The sequence below is a fragment of the Macrosteles quadrilineatus genome, unplaced genomic scaffold (genome assembly GCF_028750875.1).
Source record: "Macrosteles quadrilineatus isolate MER2022 unplaced genomic scaffold, UCM_ALF_1.0 Scaffold_1__1_contigs__length_201487025, whole genome shotgun sequence".
In the NCBI taxonomy this organism is placed as follows: Eukaryota; Metazoa; Arthropoda; class Insecta; order Hemiptera; family Cicadellidae; genus Macrosteles; species Macrosteles quadrilineatus.
In genome coordinates, this window is record NW_026542594.1 from 179,683,644 (window position 1) to 179,711,390 (window position 27,747).

The following is a 27,747-nucleotide window of genomic DNA, read 5'->3' on the forward strand; positions in this document are numbered from 1 at the left end:
AATAAATGTGTGTAAACCTGTATTTATTCGAACTAGTTCGCGAACCGGCATCGTCGGTCTATTACAAAGGGCTCGTGCCTAGCGTCATGGGACAAAAAAAGTATACTCTATATTAATAAATGATTACAGTGATAGTGATCTCAGTTGCAGTTCTCTCTCAGTCAGCTTGGAATACTGTCAGATACAATATGGACGTGGACACCAACGTTCATTCTATCATGCATTGTGTACTCAATTACTAATTTTATTCTTTTTAGTCAATGCACTTCAAACATAGTCTCACATATTTACTGATGACTCACTCACTTTCTACTTTTGTTATGAAATATATATATATATTATTTTGAATGCATAGCAAAGTGATTGTATTTCATCTAGGGCATTATATATGAGATTAGAAATCATCTTTGTAGTTTTGTAGAAACTTTGTTTTGAAGTAGAATGACTCAAATTGTAACTCTTGTATTTTTATTGCCTGTATTAACTTAATTCCTTTATATATTTATTTACCTAAGACTGAATACAAGATGTATTTACTTAACAGTAATAGACTTGTCTATGCATTATACATGTAAAATTGACGAATAAATGTCTTATGTCTTATGCTTAATAGAATGGGTCCAAGGACTCTTTCTTAATGGAAAAATAATACCTACCATCTGCTGTCCTATTCAATCTGCCCTTCTTCATAGAAAAAGAGTTTTAGCACAAAACTTAGTAAAAGAATCCAAAAACAATACTTTGCTTGCAACTTTGACTACATAAAATTGCTTGAAACTGAATATAAAAAAACTGTTTACTAGAGGCAGAGGTTACGGAATAGGTTTATGTTTATACTATGAACATAAAGCATACTCCGTAACATTTTGCACAAACTCGTAAATGATATTTCATAGTACAGGTGTGAATCTTACAATTTATCACACTGCTAGTGGCACTCAGAAAAAAAACATGGATGCAATGCTTCCTTAGCAGAACATTATGTTTATAATAATTTCATAGCTTTAAGAACTAAAGCAGCAGCACTCAGCAATGCATTAAAACTTTTTCCTTAAAATCTAAAGGGCAAGAAAATATTAACTTAATCTTTTATCATCAACATTTTATTATCAACAATATTTTAATAACAATATAAATATACTGATAAAGACAATGATATTTACACATCATAGTAAATGTACAACAAGCCCATATAAAAAATATCCTTAAAATATGTCCCCTAATCCTAAATACTGAGAGTATTGGTAAAAAAAACTAGTCTAATCTGTTGCGTCTTGAATCTGCTTTCCTCTTCTTATGGGCGAGAAAAACAGTCCAAACGTAGCCGATGAGATTGCTGAAGAGTACCCTGAGCTGGAACATTGATCGATATAAGTTAAATTCTATCTATATTAAATGGTTAACGTTAAGCAAAGATTATTAAAAAGAAACAGTTGATCGTTAACACAGAGAAAAAGGATACAGGGGATACAAGATTATAGAACAACCATGTGCTTTTAGCTCTGTGATGGCCATATAGCATTTTCTTACAGCAGGTGTAGCGTACAGGGTCTTCCTACAGCGTGAGCGTGAAGGGGGAAAGGATAGAGCGGGAGGATGACAAATAGAATTTGCTCTAGACACCAGCGACTAGTGCTAGACACTACTGAAGTGCACCATTGAATGTTAACATCCTCGTATCTTACTTCTCTGTGTCGTTTACGATCTCCTTTATACATGAGCATCACAAAGAACAAGTAAATTTAAGCCATAGTGTAGATTAAACAAAAGTACTCTCATTTTATTGTCCCTTAGCATCAGCTAAGATTGTTTTGTTTATGTCTGATCAAATGGATTTTAATGTTTAATATTCTTGATATTTCAGCAAGCCTTAGAGCTTTAAAGCTGTGAATTAAAAAATATGTTTGAAACCACCTAGTTATTGTTATTTTACGGGACTCAAAATACTTAATTGATGTTACAAAGAAAAAAATAACCTGGAGCTAAGTAGTACAAGTGGTTCTCATTTAGGTTAATATTTTCAGTAAATGTTTCTATAAAGATTGTAGTTCAGACCACGGAATATCAGCTTCCATCATGACAAATCCTGCGTCTTAAGCCGCGTTTAAACCAAAGTCTCCTTCTTAATTTTGGTTTCCTGCAGAGTATCAGTAAAGATCAGAGAAAGTTGATAAAAAAGTGGATGACTACGCGCTTTGCGCAAGCAGCTTGTAGAAGAATAGTGGAGAAGTGTTTCCCCTTCACGCATCCCGGATGTGACGTTGGGCGGTAGCACCACACCGGCTCGCCATGCCCTACCAAAAAACTTCCACTAGTTGCTCAAATTTGTTTAGAGTAAATCTAAAATTTGTTTGGTTGTAAACTTTTTGTTGTCAACTTTTAGTCACCAAAACCGATGTCTGTGATGGCAAAAAGCAAACTCTCTATGTATTTTATATTTGGCTGGTTGACTCGGAACATTGATAAACTATCACTCAGTGGAAATAACAATTCAGAGACTCTTGTATACTTACAATGGGAGGAACGTAGGTTAGGTTGAGCAGCTGAGGAATTGTGATCCACGTCCAGTTGGCCCGTAACAGCGGCCAGTACAGCTGCACTAACTGACTCATGGCCTGCTGGTGTGTCTTGGACTGTGGAATCATACAGTGTTTGAGCAATTAATATACCGGTACCACTAAAATAGGTTACCTGCCTCAGTTTGTGTAGCCTATTTAAAGTTAACTGAGGCAACCTGCCTTCTACTGGTCCCATGTAAATATGGCTTAGCACTAAGCCCTAAGCCTATTTTACAAATTCTCAGTTGATAATTTTTTTAGGTTATGTCCTGTTGTGTTTATTATCGTATATCAATTTGATCGACTTATATGTCTATATTTAAGATAAAAAAGACAAAAATCTGTGTCCTCTTCCTCTATAGCCTACTAATGTAAGAAGAAGTGAAACAGGTGTTGTGTGCAATTTTAATGTCCCAAACTTCTACCCAAGCCACACACCGTTTATTTTAGGTGTGAGCCCTCTATACTAGCTAAAGTCGCACATTATTTATCTTAATATGGATTACATGTGTGAGGGATTCAAACCCAAGCACGTGGAAAGACCTCATTGCTACTCAGTGCAACACCTTAGGGAAATGAGCTACCATGCCACTGTCCGAACGTGACAAGTGCCTCTATAAGCACACTAGCGTTTGCAGGTGAGATTAAACAAACTAATAGCCCGATCTATATTGGGATTAGGCTTTTAAGTGTTAAATCATAGTTTCTTACTGTACCTCAAATCTGGCTAGCATGTAAATCACAAACATCTGGTAGAGTGGAGTGAAGATCAGTCTTTCCAACAGCAGCTGTTTGATGACATATTGAGAGGATGAGTCTGGGGCCACCTGGTCCAACATCTGGTAGAAGAAATGAGGAATGCTGCCTCCGAACAGTAACCTGCAATGTGTATATGGACAATTAATTACTATATAAACTATAAGTATTGGGTAGTTTGGTTTGCTATTGTAAATAAACGGTTTTAGCAATCTGACACATACTCTCTCTCATTAGCTAATTAAAAAACTTTATCATGGTTAACCGGTGGAGGTAACTATTATAATTTATAAGGAAAATAATTTAAGTTGCAATATGATTGAAACCGTACATTTTACAGCGATGGGGTTTGTACCATTTTGTTACGAATTATGTGTTCGTTACGAATTACGAAATGTGTTCTGCACAGTTGAGGAGTTCATGAACTGGAGAACTTCACCGATGTTCCAGTGAGGATTAAACAACCCTCGCAATCCCTGTAATGTTTGACGCCTATTCTATACTCTATGTTCAAGAATAAAGTATTCTGATTCTGATTCTGATTATAATGATCGTAGCATACAACATTTGAATTAAAATCAATCGAGACAGGTTTTCAAAAATCTAATTGTTCTGTATTTTTAGGAAGAAAATCACATAAAACTTTTGACAGTAATTTTTACAGTGATGGGGGGTTGTACCGTTAGTTTAGAGTTAAAAAGACTTTAATACTACATTTAAATAAAAAACTGTCAGGCCGATTTTGGAGAATTCTATTTTACCATTATATTATGGGTTTTTATGGAAAATTCACCATTAAAAATCAAAAAGGACGCCTGGAAATATTATTGATTAAACTCACATACACGAGCACATACATTATCTAAAAATCCCACGAAAACAAGCCCTAGCTTACTATTTGTATATTTTTCTCCTAGCACTAGCACATGTTTGTGAACATGTGACAGTCAAGATTTTGTTATGTTATGTTGATTGTGAGGTCTGATGAATTGGACTTTTGAAAATTGTTAGTTTCTCTTTGGATTGATATTTTATTGTATTCTTACACGCAGTTGTAATACAATTAATTACGAAACATTTTTTATTTCAATCACAAACAGAGGTGTAAAATTAGGAAGAAATGTCTTACCCAAATAGTCCAAACGCTATCAAGCTATCCTGGTCTAACCGTTTTGCCCCACCCATGTACTGAGCTGTCAAATTGGCCAGCATTGCTATGGTGGAGCTGAAACAAAGAAAAAAATCATAGACCTTCAATTTGAACCTAGCTGTAATAGTATATTACGTTACTAGTCCTGAAAATAAGAGTTTACTGGACGAGTGTGGTCGTTCCCGTGCAAGACGACGTCAAGTACGGGATTACTGTAAGAGTTCGGTAAACACATTTTGGACGAGTGACGTACGATAGTTTACGCCATACTACTAAACCTTATATATTAGGTACCACCAACCAAAGGACTAAAAATTACTAGTCACAACCTCTAAGAGAGGTTATGTTTTTGTTATTACAATTTATTGTTAAAATACATTCTCTTGAAAACTTAAATGGGTAGTTCACTAGATTCATTTTTGCTCAAAAACAAGTTTTGGACCCTATTAAGCTATGAAATTTACACACGGGTCTCCCTCATCTCTTATTTAAAAACATTTAAAAAAGTTAAAAAGACTCAGCGACTCAGCTGTAATGCAATGTGACTAGTCAATGATTTTAGAACTAGCGTTACAGCCATTAGGTTAGTCAAATATGATGAACAGCAGCCTCTAGGTTATGTAAGTTGAACATTAATGCTATTTGTGAACTTTTAAGAGGCCTATAATATAAGCTTACTAAGAAGAGAAGGTTCTAAAATCAAAATTGATTGTTGAAGATGTATTTCCATTAAGTTCCTAGAGTTTACTTGATATCTTACATTTGACACCTAAAGTAACTTATAGGTTGACAAAAATATTGCAGTACACATCTCTTACCTGGTTAAGGATTTTGTTTTGATAGGGTTGTAGTAGAGTCCTTCATAATAAGCTCCAAATAGAGTAAAAGCCAACTTGTAAGGTTTTGACAAACTCATTTTGAGAAGATCTAAAACACACGAGGCAACATGTTTATCTTGCATATTAGGGTATTAGTTTATGGAAAATTTTGTGTTTATGGAAAAGAAATGTAGCCCACGATTTCTTTCAAAACTGAATTATGGCCACAAAGTAAATAAGAGCCGTTAACACTTTGTAAAAAACATTAAGGGTTAAAATATTGTGCCTGAATAGTACATTATATTGTCATAATCATAGGCTAGATTGAGCAATAAATTGAAGATCAGTTGGACCAACGCTTCAACGTCACCATCAAGATTCAGATCAACGTGACCTTTCCGGGGAATGGTATTGTAATTCAGCTGTCATTAGTTTACATCAGTCTTTCATCAAAATACATAACTTAAGGGAGATTAAAATACATCAGGGAAATTTCTCTCGGTAACCATCCTAACACAGTTTTTTTTTAGAATGTGTTGTAAGGCTTCCTAATAGGCCCAGGCTAGTTTTATAAGAAATTGTATGTTAAGTTATTAAGTCTTGACAGCCCATATTGACTCGCAATGGCCTGGGCTAGCTTTGATTAAAAAAATACACATTAAGTTTAGGCCATTGGCCTAGCTAAGATACAATGGAACAGTTTCTTGACTGGGCTACGCTAATATCGATTGAAACTATCAATTCAATGAGTAAACCTTCATACGATTTTTTTCATTAACAGCAAGTTTGGTTTGTTCGGTTAGGATAAGAGCTTATGAAAGTTTCATTTTATAATAGGCTAGGCCTAGATATATATTAATAAGCCTAATCAATATTTTAAATTCGATAGTTTCAATCGATAGCCCAATTAAGAAACTGTACCTGCTAAGTTTTTACTTTTTTGACCATTGTTTGAAAAATATATAAAACATTCCTGTTTATTAAAATGGTATAATATTACCTGTTTCCGTCTGTGATCCTATATTTGTTGTATAGAGCAACCGGTTTCAAGGTTATAACCTCATCTTCAGGCTCTTGTTGTCACTCTTGCGAGATCGTCGAGTTTTATAAAGTGACTCGCAAGAGTGGCAACAAGAGCCTGAAGATGAGGTTATAACCTTGAAACCGGTTGCTCTATACAACAAATATAGGATCACAGACGGAAACAGGTAATATTATACCATTTTAATATTCAAGAAGTGATCCTGGACCAAATAACATCAATATTCCTGTTTAGTTTAGAGTTGTCGTTTGTTCATTTACAATTATTCATCATTAGTTCAGTAGGCTAAGGTTAATACTATTTACGTATCCTAGATTAAGACCTTTTCTAAAATTATCAATTATTGAAAAGAACATTATTTTAAACTTAAGGTAAATGTACATAGGCTAGGCCACGAGTACTAGAATTCGTGGGCTAGGCCTACAACAGAATAACGTGTTTTAGTGCAAAGAAATATGATAAGTAAATGAATAGCTGGCTGTATACATATAAGCTTATTAGACTTTATTAAGGTACCTTTAGCAATAGTAGTAAATATATAACAAACTTTAAACTTTTTCGATTAAATCTTAACTAGTTCTTCAACAAGTGTTTGGTTAGAACCGAACATGTGTCTGTTGTTTTGACAGGACAGATTGACAAATTTGACAGTTGATTTTTCTCCTTGCCGATAAGGTGGTCTGAGTATTTTTACCCATGAGACCTTAATGTTCTCTGTGGTTGTCCATTAGCAAACACAATCTTATTTTCGTGATAAGTCAATAGGGGAATAAGATTTTTGTTAGTAAATAACATAGATGTGGTATATCGTGGTGCATGTTGATTTTATTAATTAAAAGTGGGATTCGGGATTCTAAAGATTTGATAGATTTCATGAAATGGTAGGTTCAGGTGACTCTTCTCTGCTTGGGGCAGATTGAATCAAAACGAAGCTAAAGCTAGGAGCTTTCAGTCCCATTGCAAAATTGTGTACCACGTTTTTTTCATGAAGCTTTTACGTTCTTTATGATTCACCATTTAAATAGTAAATCATAGTCATAGATTAAATAGCCTGTTGTATTTACCAGAAACTTATTATTTTGACGGATCTGCTGGAGGAAACTTCAAGATATATGTTTTTCCAACATCCGATGTATTAGATATAGGTACAGAAAAGTAGACAGTTTACTTCTCTTCTCTTCTTAAACAAATACAACAGTTTAAATTTATTTTCCGTAAGAATAACATGGGGATTTTAAATTTACAGTTTTTTTTATACCTCCGTAACCGTTGGGCATACACCAACACTTTAATGTACTAAATTATATCTTTTTAAGCTCTACAAAATGGTTTGGAGAGAATTATGAAATTTTGTGTTTTTAAGGTCAAAAATGGGAAAAATAAATTTCACCCCATAAAACCCCACTCACATAAACTTTCGTTCCCATAATCCGATTATGCTGGGTCGCGGTCTCGTTCGAATAAACGTGTATAAAAGTAAGTTTATATTTTTTTATTATTGCCTCTTGAGTTTTTGACACTATGGTGATGTCATTGACAAGAAGTTGTAGTTCCAACATGTTTTCCTGGATTGGCTAGGTTAAAAAGTAATGTAGTTAAATATGCCACAAATTAACTTTTGGGCAGCAGCACAGCACTCTCAGGCTGAAATTAATCGTCGGTTTGATTCAATTTAATTTGATAATGTGAGTTTTTTTTACAAGAGTATGCTATTTGTTTTGTGGTCGACTAAAACTAGACGTCGATACTACATTGAAAAGCATATATTTCATTTTTCGAATAAAAATTAAGGTTCATCTTGAATTTTCTCTAAAGATTCTATGATTTTCAAAGTTCTTGAAGCTTTCTGTAGACGCTATACACACAATAAACGTATAGTTTGGCAAACTTGTCATTTCCTTCCCAACAATCCGTTGTATACAGGCCCTGTCGACCCACCTCTGTGATGACTTAAGAAATATGTCTTCTCTGGTTCATTTAGGCGTTTCTGTTGAAATTGAGGATCAGTCAATAGAATTGCAATATTAAGAAAAATTAAGAATTGGGCTTTAAAATATTAAGAAATAAGCTTATGGGTTAAGTACCTGTCGGTAGTTCCCATCGTAACTACCTGGTTGTGGTTGTTTGCCTGTTGAGTTTTTCATGAAATGCCAATCGTATCACCACTATTAAACATTTTGTTGCATTTGTCGTGTTCTATATGTATTGTAATGAATAATTAAACCATCAACAAAGCAACTTAACTTAAGTTACTTAAGTGTTATCAACATGCTTACTTGAAGGCGGTGTTTGAAAATGGCATCCTACAAAAAAAACGAAACACAATTGTTACAGTTTTAACTGATTAAATGCAGGTCTAATGTAAACTTAATATAAATGCTGGAAATATATTACATCACAGACTATTATGGCATACTCCAATGGTATATTGCCTGTGATAACTGTCAACATTGTATCTTTAGGCTACGCATGAATGGGTGTGAATTTTAAAAGTAAATTTAAAGTAAATTGAAGGACGAAAAATTTGACTTTTGAAAGTTTTGTGAATGGTTATTAATTTAACACAATAATTATGTTAGTTTTTATTATCTGCAGTAATACTGGAGAATTGAAGATGTACCTAAGGTTCAGTTAAGAAATGTGTTGCTCTCAAAATTTACATCATTAGTCAAGTTTTCAACACTTCCGATCGAGGCTGATGTTTTGGTGTGAATATTCATGTAAAGACTCATGACGTACACAAACATGAAATAAAAAATTATTTTAATAAAAAAAAATATTTCATATCTACGTTTCTATCAGTTTTAAACTAGTAAAATTTATTGAATCCTTTATTGACCTCATCACTCTTTAGATCGTAAATTTTAAGGGTAGCTAATTCCTTAACTTGCCACCAGAGATATACCCCAATGCCATCTGGTGGTAAACCCCTGAACTATTGCAGGCCCAATGTAAACAAAGCAATATTTTGCATTGCAAGAGCTCTATTTTATACAGGTTATTCAATTTAATCAAATTTCTGCTATAGTTTGTATAAATTTTAAAAGATACTTAACATTTTACTATTATATTTATTAAACTCATTCGAAGTTTTTTTTTACTAAAATACATAAAATGTAAATAATGCATTTGCCTCTCGCAGGGATGTAAGTGAATTAATACATCCATATGAGAGTATGATATATGATTTTGTTTAGCGTGCTGGTATCCGTTGCTGGATAAATAATCTCAATTCTCTGCAAAGCTGTGACTCGACTCGCCCGGGTCGAGGAACGGCTTAAAATTAATAATGATAATTTAGAGAAAATAACATAATCTACTGTACTTGTATACTGTCTCCTCTAGTCTCTAGTCCAATCCCACTCCTGCATTAAATCTGAGACAAATCATATATTACAACTGAAGGTAATATGAAAGATTCGAAAGTAAACATAATCACACACATTAGTCGACCTCTTATGTGAGATATCCTTTGGCAATAACTTAGAACAAACATAAATTAATTTTATAATGCAAACTTTTAAACGGAAATTTTCTTTCAATAAAAAAAGATAATATTTAACATGAAATCTGATGACAATACGACGTGGTAAAGTAATCCAAATTTCAAAATCCAGAGAGATTTGAGTTTACAAATATTGGGTAAAAAAATATTTGATTTAATTTAATCAACATAATCATAATGGAGGGGCTTATCCAATATCTAGGAATAACTTATCGTCTAATATATCTATCCTTGTTTTGTTTTCTAGATACTGTAGATGTTTGGATCTAGTGTAGGGTGATGCCCAACACATAGTATTACGACCTTATTGATATTACTAATCAAATAGATTACTTTATTATTACGCATCAAATTTACCAAATTGATATCTTTGTCGTCCAACTTCAAAGTCTCAAAATAATGTAGGCCTATTGCTTCCTAACGTTTTACTTCCTTCTGTAGATGTTGTGTGCTAAGTTTGTTTTTTAAACTACAAATTACTGTATACATTTCGAGCGATTTATATTGCTTTAGATTTGGTCCTATTAACATTAATTGAACAATTACATTATATTTATATGTAGGCTATTGCTCTTATATTAACACTCCATAGACGTGTACTTACTAAATTAAATAGTACAACGTAGCCATGTATATCCACATGACGTGACGTGACAATCTGTTATACTTTTGAGCCTTAAGAGGTTAAGTTTCGGTGTTTTTTGGATCCCATGTCTTCCGGGTTGAACAATCTTCTTAGGAGATGACAGATTCACTTGTTTATACCAATAAGTTACCTAATATAAGTATATTTACTAAACTAGATTTCGTTTAAAATACTGCGTGCATTGATTGAATTTATATAAATGCAATTTTCAATATCCATGGTAACAAAAATAAATCTTTTGTTTGGAAAACTATGACGAAAGCGATAAACCAAGATATTATATTTAAGTTTATGAATTAGTAATTCAGTATTTTTTACTACCTAATTTAAATACCCCCGCCACAGCACACCTGCAGACTAAGCGAATTTACATTTGCCTGATTGGATTTACACTAAAATGTCTCCTTAAAAATATTACATTTATTCCCTATTTAAATAACATTAGTTTAACGAGTACTTAGGTTTGCTGCAACAGGGAGGTTTTTTTTTGTAAAATGTTAATAGTTTAGTATGAAATTAATGCATTTTCCAAATTTGATCAAAATATGACCATAAACAAGCAAACTACAACAGTTTACTTATTCTCCATAAGAATAACATAAAAATTTTAAATTTACAGCTTTTAGAATTTTTCCGTAACTATTAGGCGCATAATAACGCTCCAATATACTAAATTATTTGTTTTTTTAAGCTCTACAAAATGGTTTGGAAAGAAAATGCTAAAATTTTAGTTTTTAGGGTAAAACATTGGAAAACCCATTTTTTGTCCCATAAAACCCCCCATAAACCCCTGTTCCCATAGTCCGATCATACTGGTTCGCGAACTCGTTCGAATAAACGTAGATTTAAATGTTTGTACAAAATTTAATAAAAATCGGATGATTTTTGTTTGAGTTGTGCTAACGGACACACACATATATGAATTTGAACGGATTGTTTTGTTTGGTTTCTAGGGGCTTAAAAACGAAAAAGTAAATCGGTCCTGGGTCCAGGTCTTACCATGAGTAATAGCTGTAATAGCTTATTCCATATAGGGGAAATTTGCTAAAAATGTAAAAATCATACAATTGTTGTTGATCAAGCTGCTGTATAATAGGAGTTCATGTTTTTGGCGTATTATGTTAAGTATACGCTGTTGAAGTGAAATACAACATTTTTAAATGTTTTTTTTGTTGAGAAATTTATATGCACGACATCAAGTTTTAATAACAACTTTTACCGGAAATCTGAGGAGAGCCTGCAACTGTTTGGGGCCTGTGAGGGTTATAAGTACCACAATAAAACATCATGCACGGTGTTTAGATTTGTATATAACTTTTCAATAAAGTTATGGTGGAACTGACTGTAGCCTGCTATTTAATAATTATGTTCAAACGTGTAAACCTAAGTTATACATCAGGAATAGCATTCAAGCAACAAACATGATTTTAAGATATTTTCAGAGTGAGCAGTCCGAAGATCGATGGTGGTTAATTCTCCCTTAGTCAAATTTCAGTCCGTCACACATTATACAAATTTTTTTAAAATAAATATTTATAGATTTAATACACATTTTGCCTCTGAGGACATAAAATCGAAAAAGTAAAACTATTTAGGATTTAGCTGCCGTACTATCTACGGTAATAGCTTATCCCGAGTTATTATTTGCTTGAAATTAATTATTGCATTTGTATGAGTGAACAAACAGTACACTATCGATAACCAGACAGTAGAATAAAATAACAAACAGTAGTAGAGATCAAAGATCTAATTCTAACCTTTATGGCATGGCGAATTCAGATTGGACTGACGAATTTGCTTGAAACGCATGAATAAAACAGGGAGCTTAGATTTCCCGTTCTCCCTGTGAGCTACCACCCTGACAGCAGTCTACCTGGCTCGCAGTCGTGGCTTACGTCCCCAGTATTAAAACCTTTTCGACCCTCCACTGTTATTGTAATTACTGTAATTGTCGTGGCTTTCGGGACGCAGCCCAAGGATGCATATCTTAAACTCCTGCTCTAGGTTTTGGACCAAAGGAGAGAGAAAGAATAATAAACTGGCCATTCAGCTGCACGGCTTTATAAAGGATCTTTTCCCGAGTCACCATAGGCTTGTTTGTTAATGTTAACTTACTCATTGAAATATATTTTTAAACCTAACACTGGACATCTTTTAAATTTAATTTACTACTTTATCATCGGAGATTAAATGACGGTGTGCCACGTTGGTTAATAAACTTACTCTAGTGTTACCATTTCCTTCGCTCAGGAACAAAAATAGTTTATAAAAGTTGAAACATTAAGACATAAAATAAAATAAAAAACTAGAGAACCCGTGCGGCTCAATGAGCCGCATAGTATAAAACATAACGCCGAGGAAAACGTTATGCTTAAATTCGAGTAATTCTAGTAACATCTTAGAGTTGTTTAAACACTTGTTAGAAACTAATTTGTATTTGCGTCGTCAAGGTTCACCTACATCTGCTTTGAATAGGCTAAGGCAGCAACACCATTGAAAGTTGGTTAACGTATTTCTACATATAAAAACATAAGGTCTGCCAATATTTGGTTTACTCTTACTACTTGTACTTATCATAGTCAAGGCATTATTATAGTTTCTAATAAATCTTTTGAAACATCTCGATCTGTCAGTGTCAGAAGTAAACATTTCTTGCATGCATTAATTTGATCTGACATTAGGCAAGTTTACTTTACCACCGTAACAACACTCTGTGCTTCGTATATTTTATAACTTCCAAAGTCAGTTGCATAACAGAGCTGGAAAATATTATTCATCTCACCAAGTGAATGTGTATCTGGATGGGTATCTGTTAGACCAGGCCTCTCTTTTTCTAATCTCCGCATACGCACAAGATATCTTATTATTAATTGTGTCCTCTTCCCGTGTTAAATATTTCTTCGAACTTGAGGCATTTTCTGTTCTTCCAACAAAACTGATTAACTGTTTAACTTGGTCTTAACCTACTGAATATACAAACATAAATATTTACTCCCAAAAAGCTAATAAGTATCTTTTTATAAACAGCTGTTTTTTGTTTTTAAATTTGTTCCATGTATTTCTTATGGGGAAACCCCGACCTTTGAGAAGGCCTCACGCCCTTAAGAGTAGGAATTTTAAAATTCTAAAACCTTATTGCAAAACTACATATTGAGACGAATCTTTTGATACCTTAAACGTTGAAATTGGTCCACAGATAAGGGAGAAGTTGCGTTAACAAAAAACGGCTTCACGTATTATATATATAGATTTTTGACATTTTATAATTGTTAGTAAAAATGAAAGTGTTGAAGGTGTAAATACCGAGAAGTTTAAGTCTACAAAGAAAAGACGTTAAAAACAAAATTTCTCAAAAAACGAAATGCAAAGGGAAGGATCACTTACATCAGCGAATCAGGAATCAGTGAATCAGTGAATCTGGTCTCAGGTGAACCAGAAAGCACTTAAATTCTGATTTCATTATGCTACGTGGTGTCATTATTTATGCGTCATCTTAAGTAGAGTTTTATAGCCCATAAATGTTGCACGATTCAATCCCAGTCTATTAGTTTCCTGTCACGAGTATTTGTCTTTATTCAATCCATTATTTCATTCAGTTCTTTGTATCGTATGTGCGCGCGGAGTTCACGACAAATTCCAATCACCAGAAAATGTTTTGTTCATAAATTGTTGTCAAATGTTTGTCTTTCGTGAAAACGGAGTGAGTATTTCGTATTTACAGTGTGGAGAATTCAACTATAGTTAACTGTTATCTATGTAAAAATCGTTTGTTTCTTCTTAAAGCATTGAGTTTTAAATTGGATTCGCTCATCCTCAAATAATATCAAACACCGTAAGTTTGTTTGAAGTTAATATTTTGAAAATTTACCGTCCATAGTCTTTACTACAGTAACTAGATTATTTATTTTTGATTGCACCTTGACGCTTGAAGATGACTTTGTAGAAAGTCGAAACTAGTTGCGACAATAGCAACAAATAGGATTACTACGAATCAGGTAATTACACCAATTTAATTTATTTTTGATTTAGTGGACTCAAGTTAATTGAATTGATTCATTGTGAGCGATTATGTATGTAAATTTTACGAAATGTAAGTGAATCATGAAGAATATAAATGTATATAATTATATTTTGTAGTAGCTAGAAATTACCAAGAACTAGCAATTAATTGAACAGAAAAATCTCAATTTAAATTATTCTAAATCATCAGATTTTATTCAAATCAACCTAAAGAGTATTGTGGGTGTAAATCCTTTTAAAATTCTACTAAACAAGTTAAACAACGCACTATGATGTTCATAATTAGGGCAATACTCGTATAACAACTGTGTCTTTATTGATTATGTCTTAATAACGTTGTATTAATGACTGTGTCTTAGTGACTGTGCCTCAAAGACTACGTCTTAATGACTTTGTCTTAATGACTGTGTCTTAATGACTGCCTCTCAATAACTGGGGAATGACTCTTAATTTATGTCTTAACGACTGGTATAATGATAGACATCAGACAATCTTGGTATATTTCCACAAAAAAGTAAATAGGCTTAACCTGAAAAATAGAAACACCAAATATCCTTATGCATTTATACCTATCATTGTTAAAAAGGCTATAACAAATTTTATAAGCAAGATACAAAAAAATCTGTTTTCATAGAAATACGCAGAATAATACAAGGACAATTTTAATATAGTCCGAGTTTTTTTTTAAGTGGCTTAGTTACTTTTCTTTACAGCTCCAAACTCGAGCGTTTAAACGTTACCCTCCGAAAGTGTGTAAAAGACAACGCCAACAAGATTTATCATCAGTAATTATGTTTGTAATTCCAGTTAATCGGTCATTAAATACTATGATATCCTATATCAGATATTGTGTTCTATAAACCAAAAGGAGTGGAAAAATTAAGTTGGTACAAAAATAGATGTGGGCCTAGTGGGTCATAAAAATGTACATTGAAATAAACTGGAACCAATCATATTAGTTCGTAGGTGAAGTGACAAGTTCGGTATTCAACGGTTGAAAGGGGATGGAAGCGCAATTTATTTAAGACTTTGATTTACGCAGTGGCAAGTAAACAGACCCCTTTCAGTTACCCAACGCCAGAGATAAAAGCAGAAGATTGCCAATTTGTATTTACGTTCCATATAGAAATTGCATTGGATTTAAATTTACAGAAAGGATTTCCCCCTAGCAACAGTATTTGATGCGTTTCAGCACACGATTAGTTTGGTTGGACATTTTTAAATTTGCAGATATTTATTTTACGTGTATGTAAAAACACGAATATAGTTGTGCGATTGATTCCGTAAAAAAAATCTTTTAGCGAATTTACCTATGGGGAAGTAGCTATTACCGTAGGTGGCACGATAACACCTAGACCAGGGACAGATATATCTTTTTTTCATTTTGATGTCCCTAGAGTCCAAAAACACAATTCGTTCAAATTTGTATAGGCCTATATGTAGAAAAATAGGGCTAATATATATAAAGGAAAATTGAACATTGACAAACTGAGTACCCAAGTAAAAATTATTTATTAAGATATTTACTGACTAGTTTCAGCTCTAAGGCCATTTTCAAAGTAAACAAAATTCTTAATAAAATATGTAAATCAATAAATAACATATGACATTATACAAATTTTCTAGCTTTATACGTTTTGTCTTCATCGATTCATTTATATACTATATGATATGTTTGTATTTATTTTCATTAATATTTTCTCAATTTTGCTATTGTTTAATACTATATTTGATTATTTAATTTTGGAACCATTGTGTTTAAAATATTCGTTTTGTTGTTTTTGTAGTTCATATGAATATTCATTTCTTCTTATACATTCAGTTTTTCACTGTCTTTTTCAATTTCTAATAGTGTTAAATTTTCTTAAATATCAGTGAATTTATGTTTGGAATTTAGTAGACGATCTGCAAAATTTGATTTCATTGACATTTTGTTCTTCGGTTTATACGCTTGTATGTGTTCGTTGAATCTAACTTAAACATTTTGATTGGTTTGTTCAATGTAGTAGGCCTAGCTGTCACAGTCACAGCATTTAGTTTTGTACATACCAGATGCATTGTATTTTATGTTTGCTATTTGTTGGTTTTATTGTGTATAATTAAAAAAAAGTTATTTTTTGTTCTGTAACTTAATTTGATTGGAGTGTGTTTGAATGTTTTCCTTATTGCTTTGTTAAAGTTTTTGTTTTATGGGACGCACCCATTAATTTCTTTTCTTCTTTTTCTTTAAAATTATTTTATAAATTTCATTATAATTCATTTATTTTCTTAATTTTCTTTTTGATCATATTGTGAATCATTTTCCCCCTATATCCATTTTTTTCTAACTTTTTGAGTAATCGACAAACGAATACATAACAGTAGAAATTGCCTCCAAATAAATTTTAATTGTTTCAGAAACGTAAAAGTAAATGACAAATATCCATCGAACGACGATCTAACAAATACTACAAATGCTACTTGCAGAATATTAAAGCAACTCCCCTCCGTTTGATTTACCGATGTAACAATTTATATTTTGTACGTAAAAAACTTGAGGCCATTCCAAGAATTTCTTATTACCGTTATAATTATAATTAGAAACAGGTCTGTATTACATTACATATTACCGATACGACGCAGCTGAAATTCGCGCAGTTTTCAACAATGTAGTTGCCATGACAACGGAGGCATGCGCATCACAACAACCCTTACAGAAAAGTACATGTTTTAGTTCAGTCGTTGTTCGGTACTGTTGTGGGAAACATCGATGCAAAACTTGGCTTTGCTTCCACTACGAATTGTTAGGTAATTTATATGTCAAAATAAGTTTACCTGTTATATTTGTAAACCAATGTTGGTTTCGGGCAAGGCAATAGTTTTTATAATTGTTTATAAAATAATTTAAACGTTAGTAGATTTAAAACCTAATATCTGGAAAAAGATTATAAGTTGTAAGAATGTTTTCTTTAAAATAATAAATTTGTATATTTAACCAAATAGATAATTTATTGATTAATTTTAAAAGTGAAGTAGTAGAATTGTAAACAGAAAATACGAGCTAAATAAATTTTCATGATAAAACCTGCATGAACTAGAATGAAACCACGTAAAAACGCTTTCAATAATACAAGTAAATAAATTAAGGGTTCCTGTGCATTATAAGATACTGTAGATATAATTTAAAAAATATTACAGAACATGTAAGCTTTATCACTTAATATAAAGTAGAGCCCAACTGGATGGAGCACCGGACTTCTGTCCGAGAAAGAGGGGGTTCAAATCTCTTAAATCACACATGAATATTTTCCATGTGACAATGCTATACTGTAACTTGTAGATTTAAGTAACCAACCTACAAACTTTAGATCCAACCATAAAATAAAAAATAAAAGTAGTTTGGTTGAGGAGAACTTATTCATTATTAGAAACCTCTCCTAGTGAACAAGAACAACTAAATACCTATAATATTCTATATAGGATTTTCAAATCTTGCCAACAGTATGCATTTTGAAACATACATTTGTATTTGTCTCAATTAGTAACATTTTAGGAGGTTTATTATCATGCTAGGAGCGAGACACAAAATAATAAACATAATTATAACTTGTTTAGCTTATCAGGAAAACGAAGGTTATGTAGCGCAAGAAGTATTAAAAATTTCTGCCTAAATGGATTGAAATGGTTTAAACTGTTGAGCAAATATATTCTCTCAATGTTGATTCCAGCATCAGTTGTACTAATTGCTGTAAATTGGCTAATTTACATCTGGCTAACATAATTGGAATGTTGCAAAGATTTGATTTAATTTAGGCCCTTATCGGACAACATAATATTTTAGTTAATATTAATATTTAGTTTTTGGAAAACTTAAATATGCCTACTACGTAATTAGTAACTGTTGCTTGTAAAAATAAAAGAAAAAGCTATTAGGCTTATTGTACATACTTTATTTCATTAAAATCTAATTTTTATTAACATAAAAAATCCAAATCACATATAGACACCGTATTTTTCTAAAGGAATAACACTATATGAATGATCTGTGTTTCAACGTAGCCAACATGTTCAATAATTAGGGCTCGGAAATGTAATAAATGTTTTACATCAAGCGTTAATTATTTTATAAATAAATGTTGGTTAATACAGGGCATTCGGTTAGTGGAATGAGCGAGTCAAAATAACACCCAAAATAAAATCCATCAAACTTAAAGAAACTTAAATATTTTGCATTAAAATGTTTTTAAATTGATGGATGTATATAGATAGATAAAATACAGTAGTACATTTCATCACTAGGGTGTAAAGTGACTCTTTTCGAACCGAGCTCAAGTTTCACGACCATGGCGATGCCGAGGTCGGAAAATGAGCGAGAGTTGAAAAGGCACTATTGTCGTGTTTCGTCTTGTTGCAAAATTATTTACCAAGCTAAGTTAGAAAACCAAAATACTTTTCATGTAAAGATAACCTCTCAAAACGACTACCAGCTTGTTGTCAATTTTGCTAATGCAAATAAACGGCTGTTCAGTAAGTGATGACGATCATCTTGATGTACATTTTACCATCGATATGTCGAACTATTTACAATAATGCTACAATAAGCTAAAATCAATAGAATCAATCGATGAATAATTCGATGCATGCGATGGCTTGCAATCGAAGCTTACAGGTGCATTGTCCCTGAAGCGACTCTTGCGATAGTAGCTGAGCGATAGTAGCTCAGCGATAGTAGCTCAGCGATAGTAGGTAGCTAACCATGTCATTGTCCCTGAAGCGATTGTTCTAGAGTGATTCTGTATATTAGTTTGCTGACTTTCGAGTGAATTGGTGCTATGAGTGCCATGACACCTCCTAATTTTAAAACGTTTTTACTAGCTCGCTTTTTTGTCCGGTACAAACTTTGCAATAAATTTTAAACTAACTTCCCGACGAGCTAGAGAAATGAAATTAGAGAACTCAGCTCACAAATGGATGACAATGTAATACTATAACATTTAATTTTCATATTTTCCTTGGGCTAAGCCCCATGGGCTTCCTAATTTTCCATGTTTACATTTTGAAGTCAGCCGTAAATACTTAAATTCGACAGTTCGAAAAGCTTGGGTAGAGGTACAGGTTCTGCTCCCGAGAGATTCTAAATGTAAAATAAGCAGTTCAAAGGAAATATAAAACATATGACTTCAGATAATAAGGGTTTGGTATGTATTAACATATAAAATAGATTTAACATATTTACACATTAAAGACTAAAAAGTAGAAAATAAATTATAAATAAAAATCCTTTTTTTTTAAATGCCACGTTTTTAAACGCACTAAAAAGTAAAAATAATTTATAAATATGTGGAGGGAAATACTTAAAATATTTAAAACTAAAAACGTAGGGTGCATGCAATAGATAATAATAGTTCAATAGGTAAAGATAATTGTAAATCAGCATGCGCCCACGTTTTTTTTTTAATCTTACAAGTATTTATTCTCCCCACATATTTATAAATTATTTTTTACTTTATAGTGCGTTTAAAAACGTTGCATTTTTAAAAAGTATTTTCATTTATAATTTATAATAGTAGCGATTTAATATTACGTACATATCTGATATCTTCTTTATGGGTAAAAAACAGTTTTGTTTTCTTTGAAGACATTACGAGCAAAACAAGTCTATACACAACACGAATCGCTCAGCGACTGCGACTCTGACTCCCCTCAGAGCAGACCCGCTACAGTCGCTGTGTTCAGCCGCTAGCCGCTCCAGTCGCAGTCGCGTCAAGGACAATGGTCCCATTTGAAACAACGCTAACCAGTGCTCAGCTACTATCGCTGAGCTACTATCGCTCAGCTACTATCGCAAGAGTCGCTTCAGGGACAATGCACCTTACAACTGCTGATTTTTACTCCCTAGGGACTAAAGCGGCTTTTTACTTCAAGGGACAAAAGATGCTTTAGACCCGCAACGTATTGGCTGCAGTATGACGAAAAAGATTTTTTTCATGTACAGTATAGCTGCGGCAAGGTTATTTAAAATTATACTAAAATAAATAGGTCTATATTTTATATAATGAATATTATACTAAATTTTGTTTATATTCATGGGTAAAATATTTGAATTACTTGAAAGTATTTAAGTTATGATAATTCGTTTGGTATAACCTCATTTGAATCGACCTTATTACAGTGCCATACGAATTTATTAATAATCCATGAAATCACATTCACATATTTTACATAAAAATTTCCACAAGGCAACTTTCATCCTCACATTTTGAGCTGACGCATAACAAAAGTGTAGCTATATCAATCATATACGACTTGCCATCTTATTTCCCCAATGGTCCCTTGATCAATTAAGTTTCTTCTTCCAATGTTTAGTTGTATATATTTTTAATCATTTATATACTTTTAAAATTTAAAAATTATTACAAATAATAACATGTTTTCAGATTTAGCAAAAAACCATTACTAGCTGCGTTAATCGTATAAACACAATAATTCAGAACTTTTTATTTGTGAAAAAAAAAAAACCATTAGTACTGTAGCAATGTTAAGAACATAATTATTTTTACTTTAAATGCTGTAGGGTGAGTGTGTTGCTAGCCCAGTGATTGGCGTCTCGGACTTGTGTGCCGGAGAGGCGGGTTCTATTCCCGGCAAACAACACAACAGAAATTGTTTTGGACAGTTTTCCCAAAAAGGCGTTTGACTAAAAAATCTTTCCCTATAAAAAAATTCCACGGACTCTTAGTGTTAAAAAATAGAACACTATACACGCCACCTATAATTACTACACTAGAGTCGGCGACATTTATATATATATGGCTTTTTTATTTATTTTTAAAGAAAAAACCCATTATAAAAAATTCAAATTTTTTCCACACAACATTGTTTATGAAATTAAATAATAAAAAAATATATAAAAATTCAATAAATAATAATTCTAATTGTAATAAATTACGGACGATTGTAGTAAACAAAGTTAATGCACAGTGGACAATATTTTTAAGACCGACAAAATTGCGAATAAACTAACAAAAACATGGAAAACAAATTCAATTCGTTTTACTTTGATGCTAGAACCACGTGTGAATCATATCATCGGTGTTAAATTGCGAAACAAGATTTGCGGCGGCGAACATAAATTCAATTCATGGTTATAGGGTTAGACCACGTCTGTGCCACTGTAATGCAATGTTGTAGCCTACATATTTTATACGCTACTGAAAATATTTTCAGTTTTTTCAATAGAGTATTGTGTAAGAGAACTTAGGGGGTGAGACTGGTAGTTGGAACGTGAGCCTCAGATCTGAAGGTGCCGGGTTCAAATCCAGCCAATTATGAATGACTAGTTATGTACCAATGCGTGCACAGTGGTTTGTATCCCACCTTCTGTAGGTATAAGAAGAAAAATGTTCTCTCATGAAAGTATAAAATTCTCTGTGGTGAAGATTGCCTTGCACTGAAACTTATAAGATAACTACTCGCCTTTGGCTCGCTGGGGGCTCCGCCCCCAGGCCCCCTAGCTGTTAGTCGTCATTAGTAGATTAGAGTTTAGTTTTTACAATGCAGTCAGAGAAACAGTCAATATTACGTAATATAAAAACAATTTTACGAATATATTAGAAGAGGTTGACAAGTTAATTTCATGCTCCACCTAAAAGAACCCCTTATAAAAAAATATATATTTTAAAGTTGCTGCAAGAGAGTATGTTAGCAAAGTATTTTTACAACTGAGTTTTTGGTCAAACGAAGTGATAATACCATTGGGGTTGTAATAGCGAAAATCGATATTGAAGTAATAACCATTTCACGAATATATTATAGTAGATTGATAAGTTAATAAGTTGATAATAGTAAAGTATTATTATGAAGCAAATAGATTATAGTAAATATTCATGTATATATTTATGAAAATAGATGAAGTTATTTTTGTTTCCCTGTCAGTTAGCCACAAACTGTATGGCATATCCAGTTCCGCCACGAGGAGGCCAGGAAACGTCGGAACCATATTTAGGTACAATTATTTACAAATGTACAAGTTAGTAAACTTCACTAACTACTTAAAGAAATATATACAACAACTTAACTACTAAAAGAAGAACAAATATATACAACAACGGGGACTTTTGATAAGGCAGGCCCCTTATCGTCTTTGTTGATGTTATTTTCAATCAATCATTCGAATCACTACATAGATTTAACTCTGCTAAATACAGCAAACAATATAATAGACCATTAAAAATAGCTATATGAATACGCAAAGGTATACCATATTAAACAAACTGAATTTGATTATACGCACATGGAAAACACAGAGCTGCGGCGAAACTGAAAAACCTACGAATATTAAGGAAAAGAAGACGAAAATTATTGGAAAAACTAATTAATTTGAACAATAAGAAAAATGTTTTGTTCCAAACTCAAGGCGGTGACTGCAAAACAAAGAACTGACATGAATCTGCTCGTTAAACAGAGAAATGTATACCGAAAGACCAGACATTATAATAAGCATTGAAGTCTGTTTTAATTAAACAATTTCTTCCCTCTTTAATGTCTAGTTAAGCAACAAGTCTAACCCTTCCATTAGTGTCAAATAAAACAATTCATTAGTAGAAAAAATCAAACAGTGAAATTAATAGTTGCTTAATTCAAAATAACTTTGTGTATAGTTTTATATATAGTCTTTATATATAGTTTTGATGTGTTTTAATATAATTTTCAAACGATGAATGCATTTAAAATATAACTGGTTGTTTGGCTTAAAAATAACAGTCTAAAATAATAACATCCTTTTATGGGCAACCATTTATACTACATTCAGCTCTAAAATACAACCAAAATATAGTTTGCAGGTTTCTCTGATCGCCATCAAACAGAGGGTTTTATAAAATGATTTTACATTTGGAACCAGTGAAAGAAGCAATTCGTTGCAAATATTATAATAATTTATCCGAATTTCGGTGCCGGTAACTATATTGGATAAGAATAATTTTAGTTGGATTATTTTTGTTAGAAATTTATTATAAGGTATTTAATTTGACTTCTTATTTGCTGCACTCTTTTACTCGATATTCAATAGCCGTTGTCATATTTTTCTTCGATTTTTGTTGATACAGGCCAGGCAAAATAAGGCAAATTGTCAGGGTACGCCTCATTTCCCACTTAAAAATTGTGATTCAATCTTATTCAACTTGATGTCCTTAGATAGAAATTTTAGAAGCCAAATAAAAGATTTTTTAATAAAATCAGCAGTTTCTTAGCAAAATTATAAAGAAAAATAGCCACAATTTTGAAACAAAATATATTCTTTAATGTAGTCTGTTGCTACTTTGAATAGTATACCAAATTTCATAATGGTATCCATAATAGTTGTAAAGAAATAACTTTAAATACGAAAAAACAAAATGTTGGACATCTCGCTATTATGGAAATGTTGGAAAAACTTTATTTTAATCATTTTCGTTTTATTTTTACCTATAAAACCTAACAATTTGAATTAAAAAGTAAAAGCGAATAAACAAAAATTTCATTATCCAAGATAAAAGTAATTCCCATGCCGGGAATCGAACCCGGGCCTTCTGGGTGAAAGCCAGATATCCTAGCCACTAGACCACATGGGAGCTGGGGATAGTTACATCCGTGTTAAATTACCACATAATAGTATATTTTCTTCAACAGTTTATAATTGAATTAAAATTGAGTTCCAATGTATTCAATTAAAATTATTAAATTGCTTAATTATGTAGAAAATTAGAGATGTAGAAATTTAGTATTTTGATTTTAAAATATACACAAAATGCACCCCCTTTATCAAAATTGTAAATTGTTGAACATTGAAACTTTGGCAAAAGATGTTTTCTAAATATCCCAACTATTTAAATATGCTTTCACTAATTTTCGTCCATATGGATTCAGTACAAAGTAAAAATAAGTTGGTAGGATTGAATCTCCATTTAATATTTTTTTTTTATATAAGCTAGCACTACACAAGCAAACTCCAACAATTTACTTACTCTTCATAAACATAACATGGGAATTTTTAATTTACAGTTTTTTTGGAAATTTTCTCCACTAACATTAAACGTAGGCTACAACAACGCTTCGATGTACCAAATTATTACCTTTTTCAGTACTGAAAAATGATTTGAAGAGAAATTGTATTGTTTTACTCAAATAGTTGTAGGCTTACAAGCTTACAAATATTTTCTTAGATTTTCCATGAGCTAAAAGTAAATTTATTTGATCAGCTGGATAAAAATTTCATTTGGAAATTTTGTATAAAATCCCTAGCTTAAAAATCCTCTCTTTTTAATGTTGAATAGTGGTAATTTTTTCCATCATTACTGTGTAATGTTGTACATAGATAATTTATTCTCTTAACTTAAAATGTAGTTAATGTTAAAGCTTACCTGAATTTAGGGCCCAACAGAGTCAGAAGGGTATAAATATAATTTTAAAACACCGTTAGTTATAAACTGAAAATATTTCATGATAAGGTAGGTAGAAAATAATTTATTGCAGGTGTAAGTTCAAACAATGATTGGCAAGAGTTTTATATGTACTTAAAATTACATACGTTTTTACCCTCATTGACATTTACGTCCACATAGCATGTTCATGAAAGATTAATTTCACTACGTTGAATCACTGAGTCGAAACTTTTAAGTGCCTACAACAGCTGATTGTTGTTTAAACAGGTGACTCAAACCTCTCCGCATCCATGCTATCACACCGAATTCTGAGATTGCATTGTGAGCTGTAATTTTATTTATTTGTAGTTTAGTGATCAGTATAAATTTGCAGCAATAATAAAACATGTATTTTGTATGCAATTGCTCCAAGTATACATGTTGCTTTGGGCAGATTTCAACAATTTAAGACTCCCTTATACCAACAATAATTTTTTTCAACAAGCATTTTTGATAAGCTTCAAATATATAATATTTATAAATTATAAATAAAAGTGGACTTTATTATGTATTTTTCTAGCTTCGTTTTGTAAAAGATTGATTAATTCGAGGAGCTAACCAATAACCATACACATTAAAATTACTCTAAATAAGGAAAAAATCGTCACTCTCAGTTCAGTAAAGCATTGCCAGATAATACACACACACCAAAACAAGCTTAATGTATAACAATGGACTGAAAATACATACAGTCCGAAGTCATTGACCCCACTTAGGAGAACAAAGTAATGGTTGTGTTGTGAAACTCAAGTGCTATTGTTGAAATTAAATCTCCAACTTAAATCCTCAATTTCTGCAACGTTTTCAGCAGAAACCTTCACATATCCGTTAATTGTAAATACTAAAGTTTCATTAGATTGAAATATTCAGTGAGTGTAAATGACTCATTTTGTATGTGTAGGAATCGTTTGCTTACCGAAACCTTTTGAATATTTAATCGCAACGAAACTTGTTCAATCGATTTCTTTCTATGATTGTGTGTAGATGGAATAATTTGTGGCTTCACCGTATTTAACAGAGAATTGTTAATATTTTACCAAACGTGTTTCCGTTCTAGAGATAAAAGACTAATTGTTCACAATAATTTTTTGGTTAAATTTGTGCAAACATTTTTTCAGTCATGCAATATGAAGGTAATTAATTATTCGTAAAATAATTCGATATTAATCGATAGATAATTATTGAGTGAAAACTAATTAAATCTTTACAAGTGAATTTCCAAGTGTATTTGAAGTTTGTTGAATTTCCTTTATAAACTCAGCGGTTAGAGTTTCCAATTTATTAATATTAAATAATCTCAAACACCTTCTGGGCGGCTGTGCACCTTATCCATATCCATGTTAACATTTGTTCCTTTTTCTCAAAAACTAGATAGCTGACTCTGTTTTTTTTTTTTACATTTGAAAGATCTAGTCTCTTTGCACATGTGGAATGTATAAAATAGGCTATAATCTTTTGAGTTTTTGAATTTTTTTATTATAATAAAAATATTCAAAAAAAATTCAAATAAAAATCTATACATATTTATCAAGTTTGTATTGTTGGTAATTATAATGCTTTTATTAATTCCAATTATGTATCTAGGCAACATTTATAAACACAAAAAAATAAAATTGATATTTTTAGTGGTTATTGAGAAAAAGGAACATATGTGCTGAAAAAATTAACTTTCGGAAAACCACAACATACGGGAGGCACTGTCCAGCTGAAAGACAGCTGACATACTCCTAGGAAAGAATTTTATATATTAAATTTAGGGTCCATAACTTAATTATTTTTGGATAAAAATTTTTGGCTACAAAATAGTAATATAAAACATTTTTGAAAAAAAATTGGTGCATTGACCCTCTTCATAGTTAACAATCCATTTTCTTTGGAATGATCAATAACAAAAGGTAAAAAAACATTGCTCAAGGTTTGCTATATTTTCTATACATGGAAATATATTGATCACTGAACTCTTGCTCTCACTATTGATAAAGTATTTCACTTTTAGACCAAAAAAGAAAAAAATACAATTCATGTAAATTCGTGGCATTTCAGTCTTAAAACCTCACTACAACTATGGAGCTGGTAGTTAAAGGCACGAATGTTTAGAATTATGAAAAGAAATAAGATAAACACCAGGAGAAAAACATTGTTTCAATTATCATAAATATCTACCCACTCTACAAACAGTTACTGTTGGCAAGTGCAGATATACAGCATACAATATTACCACTTTCTGTGCAAATTTTGAACATAAAATTATGTAGGTTTCTAACATTTTTCCCCTTTTGGTGAAACCCTTTACTGGAGATTGGCTCAGCGACAACAAATAAAGATAGTAACATTATCAAAACTAACCCTGAAATTTGTGCTAAATTATCAGTTATTATTTTTCGTTAGGTTGTGTAAACATCTAATGTGTAATTATGATTTACCGTATACAAACTGTATGGACGCTTAGATCTTTTATATTTATATTGTATATTTCTTCTAGTTTTTATTTATTAATTTTTATAGTTTTAGCGAATTTCCTATATAGGGAATAAGCTATTACGGTAGGTCTCATGGTAAGACCTAGACCCGGGACCGATTTAATTTTTAGTTTTGAGGTCCCCAGAGGCGAAAAACACCTTCCGTCCGAATTCATATATATATGCATATAGAGTTGAAAACATTATAAACACATTAATACCGCTTTAACACATTTTAATTATCAACGACTAGTTTCAACATTAAGGTCATAGTCATGTTTACATTTTAAACGAATACAATAACAAATAATGAAAGTAATAAATACAATCATATTTTAAGCTAACTTAGAATTT

At 31.9% G+C, this 27,747-nt stretch overlaps 1 protein-coding gene and 1 non-coding gene across 2 annotated transcripts; both read right to left on the reverse strand.

Moving 5' to 3' along the window:
- Positions 1–1,107: 1,107 nt before the first annotated feature.
- On the reverse strand, positions 1,108–6,951 carry LOC128983274 (peroxisomal membrane protein 2-like). The gene is made up of 6 exons (XM_054402513.1): positions 6,841–6,951; positions 5,283–5,391; positions 4,444–4,539; positions 3,275–3,437; positions 2,514–2,633; positions 1,108–1,353 (listed from the first exon to the last, which is right to left on the reverse strand). The coding sequence occupies exons 2-6, from the start codon at positions 5,378–5,380 to the stop codon at positions 1,255–1,257; spliced, it is 576 nt and encodes a 191-aa protein (XP_054258488.1). The 5' UTR covers positions 5,381–5,391; positions 6,841–6,951; the 3' UTR covers positions 1,108–1,254.
- A 17,062-nt stretch (positions 6,952–24,013) lies between these two features.
- Trnae-uuc (transfer RNA glutamic acid (anticodon UUC)) lies at positions 24,014–24,085 on the reverse strand. Its single transcript has one exon. It is a non-coding gene; the product is annotated as a tRNA-Glu (tRNA).
- Positions 24,086–27,747: the final 3,662 nt, after the last annotated feature.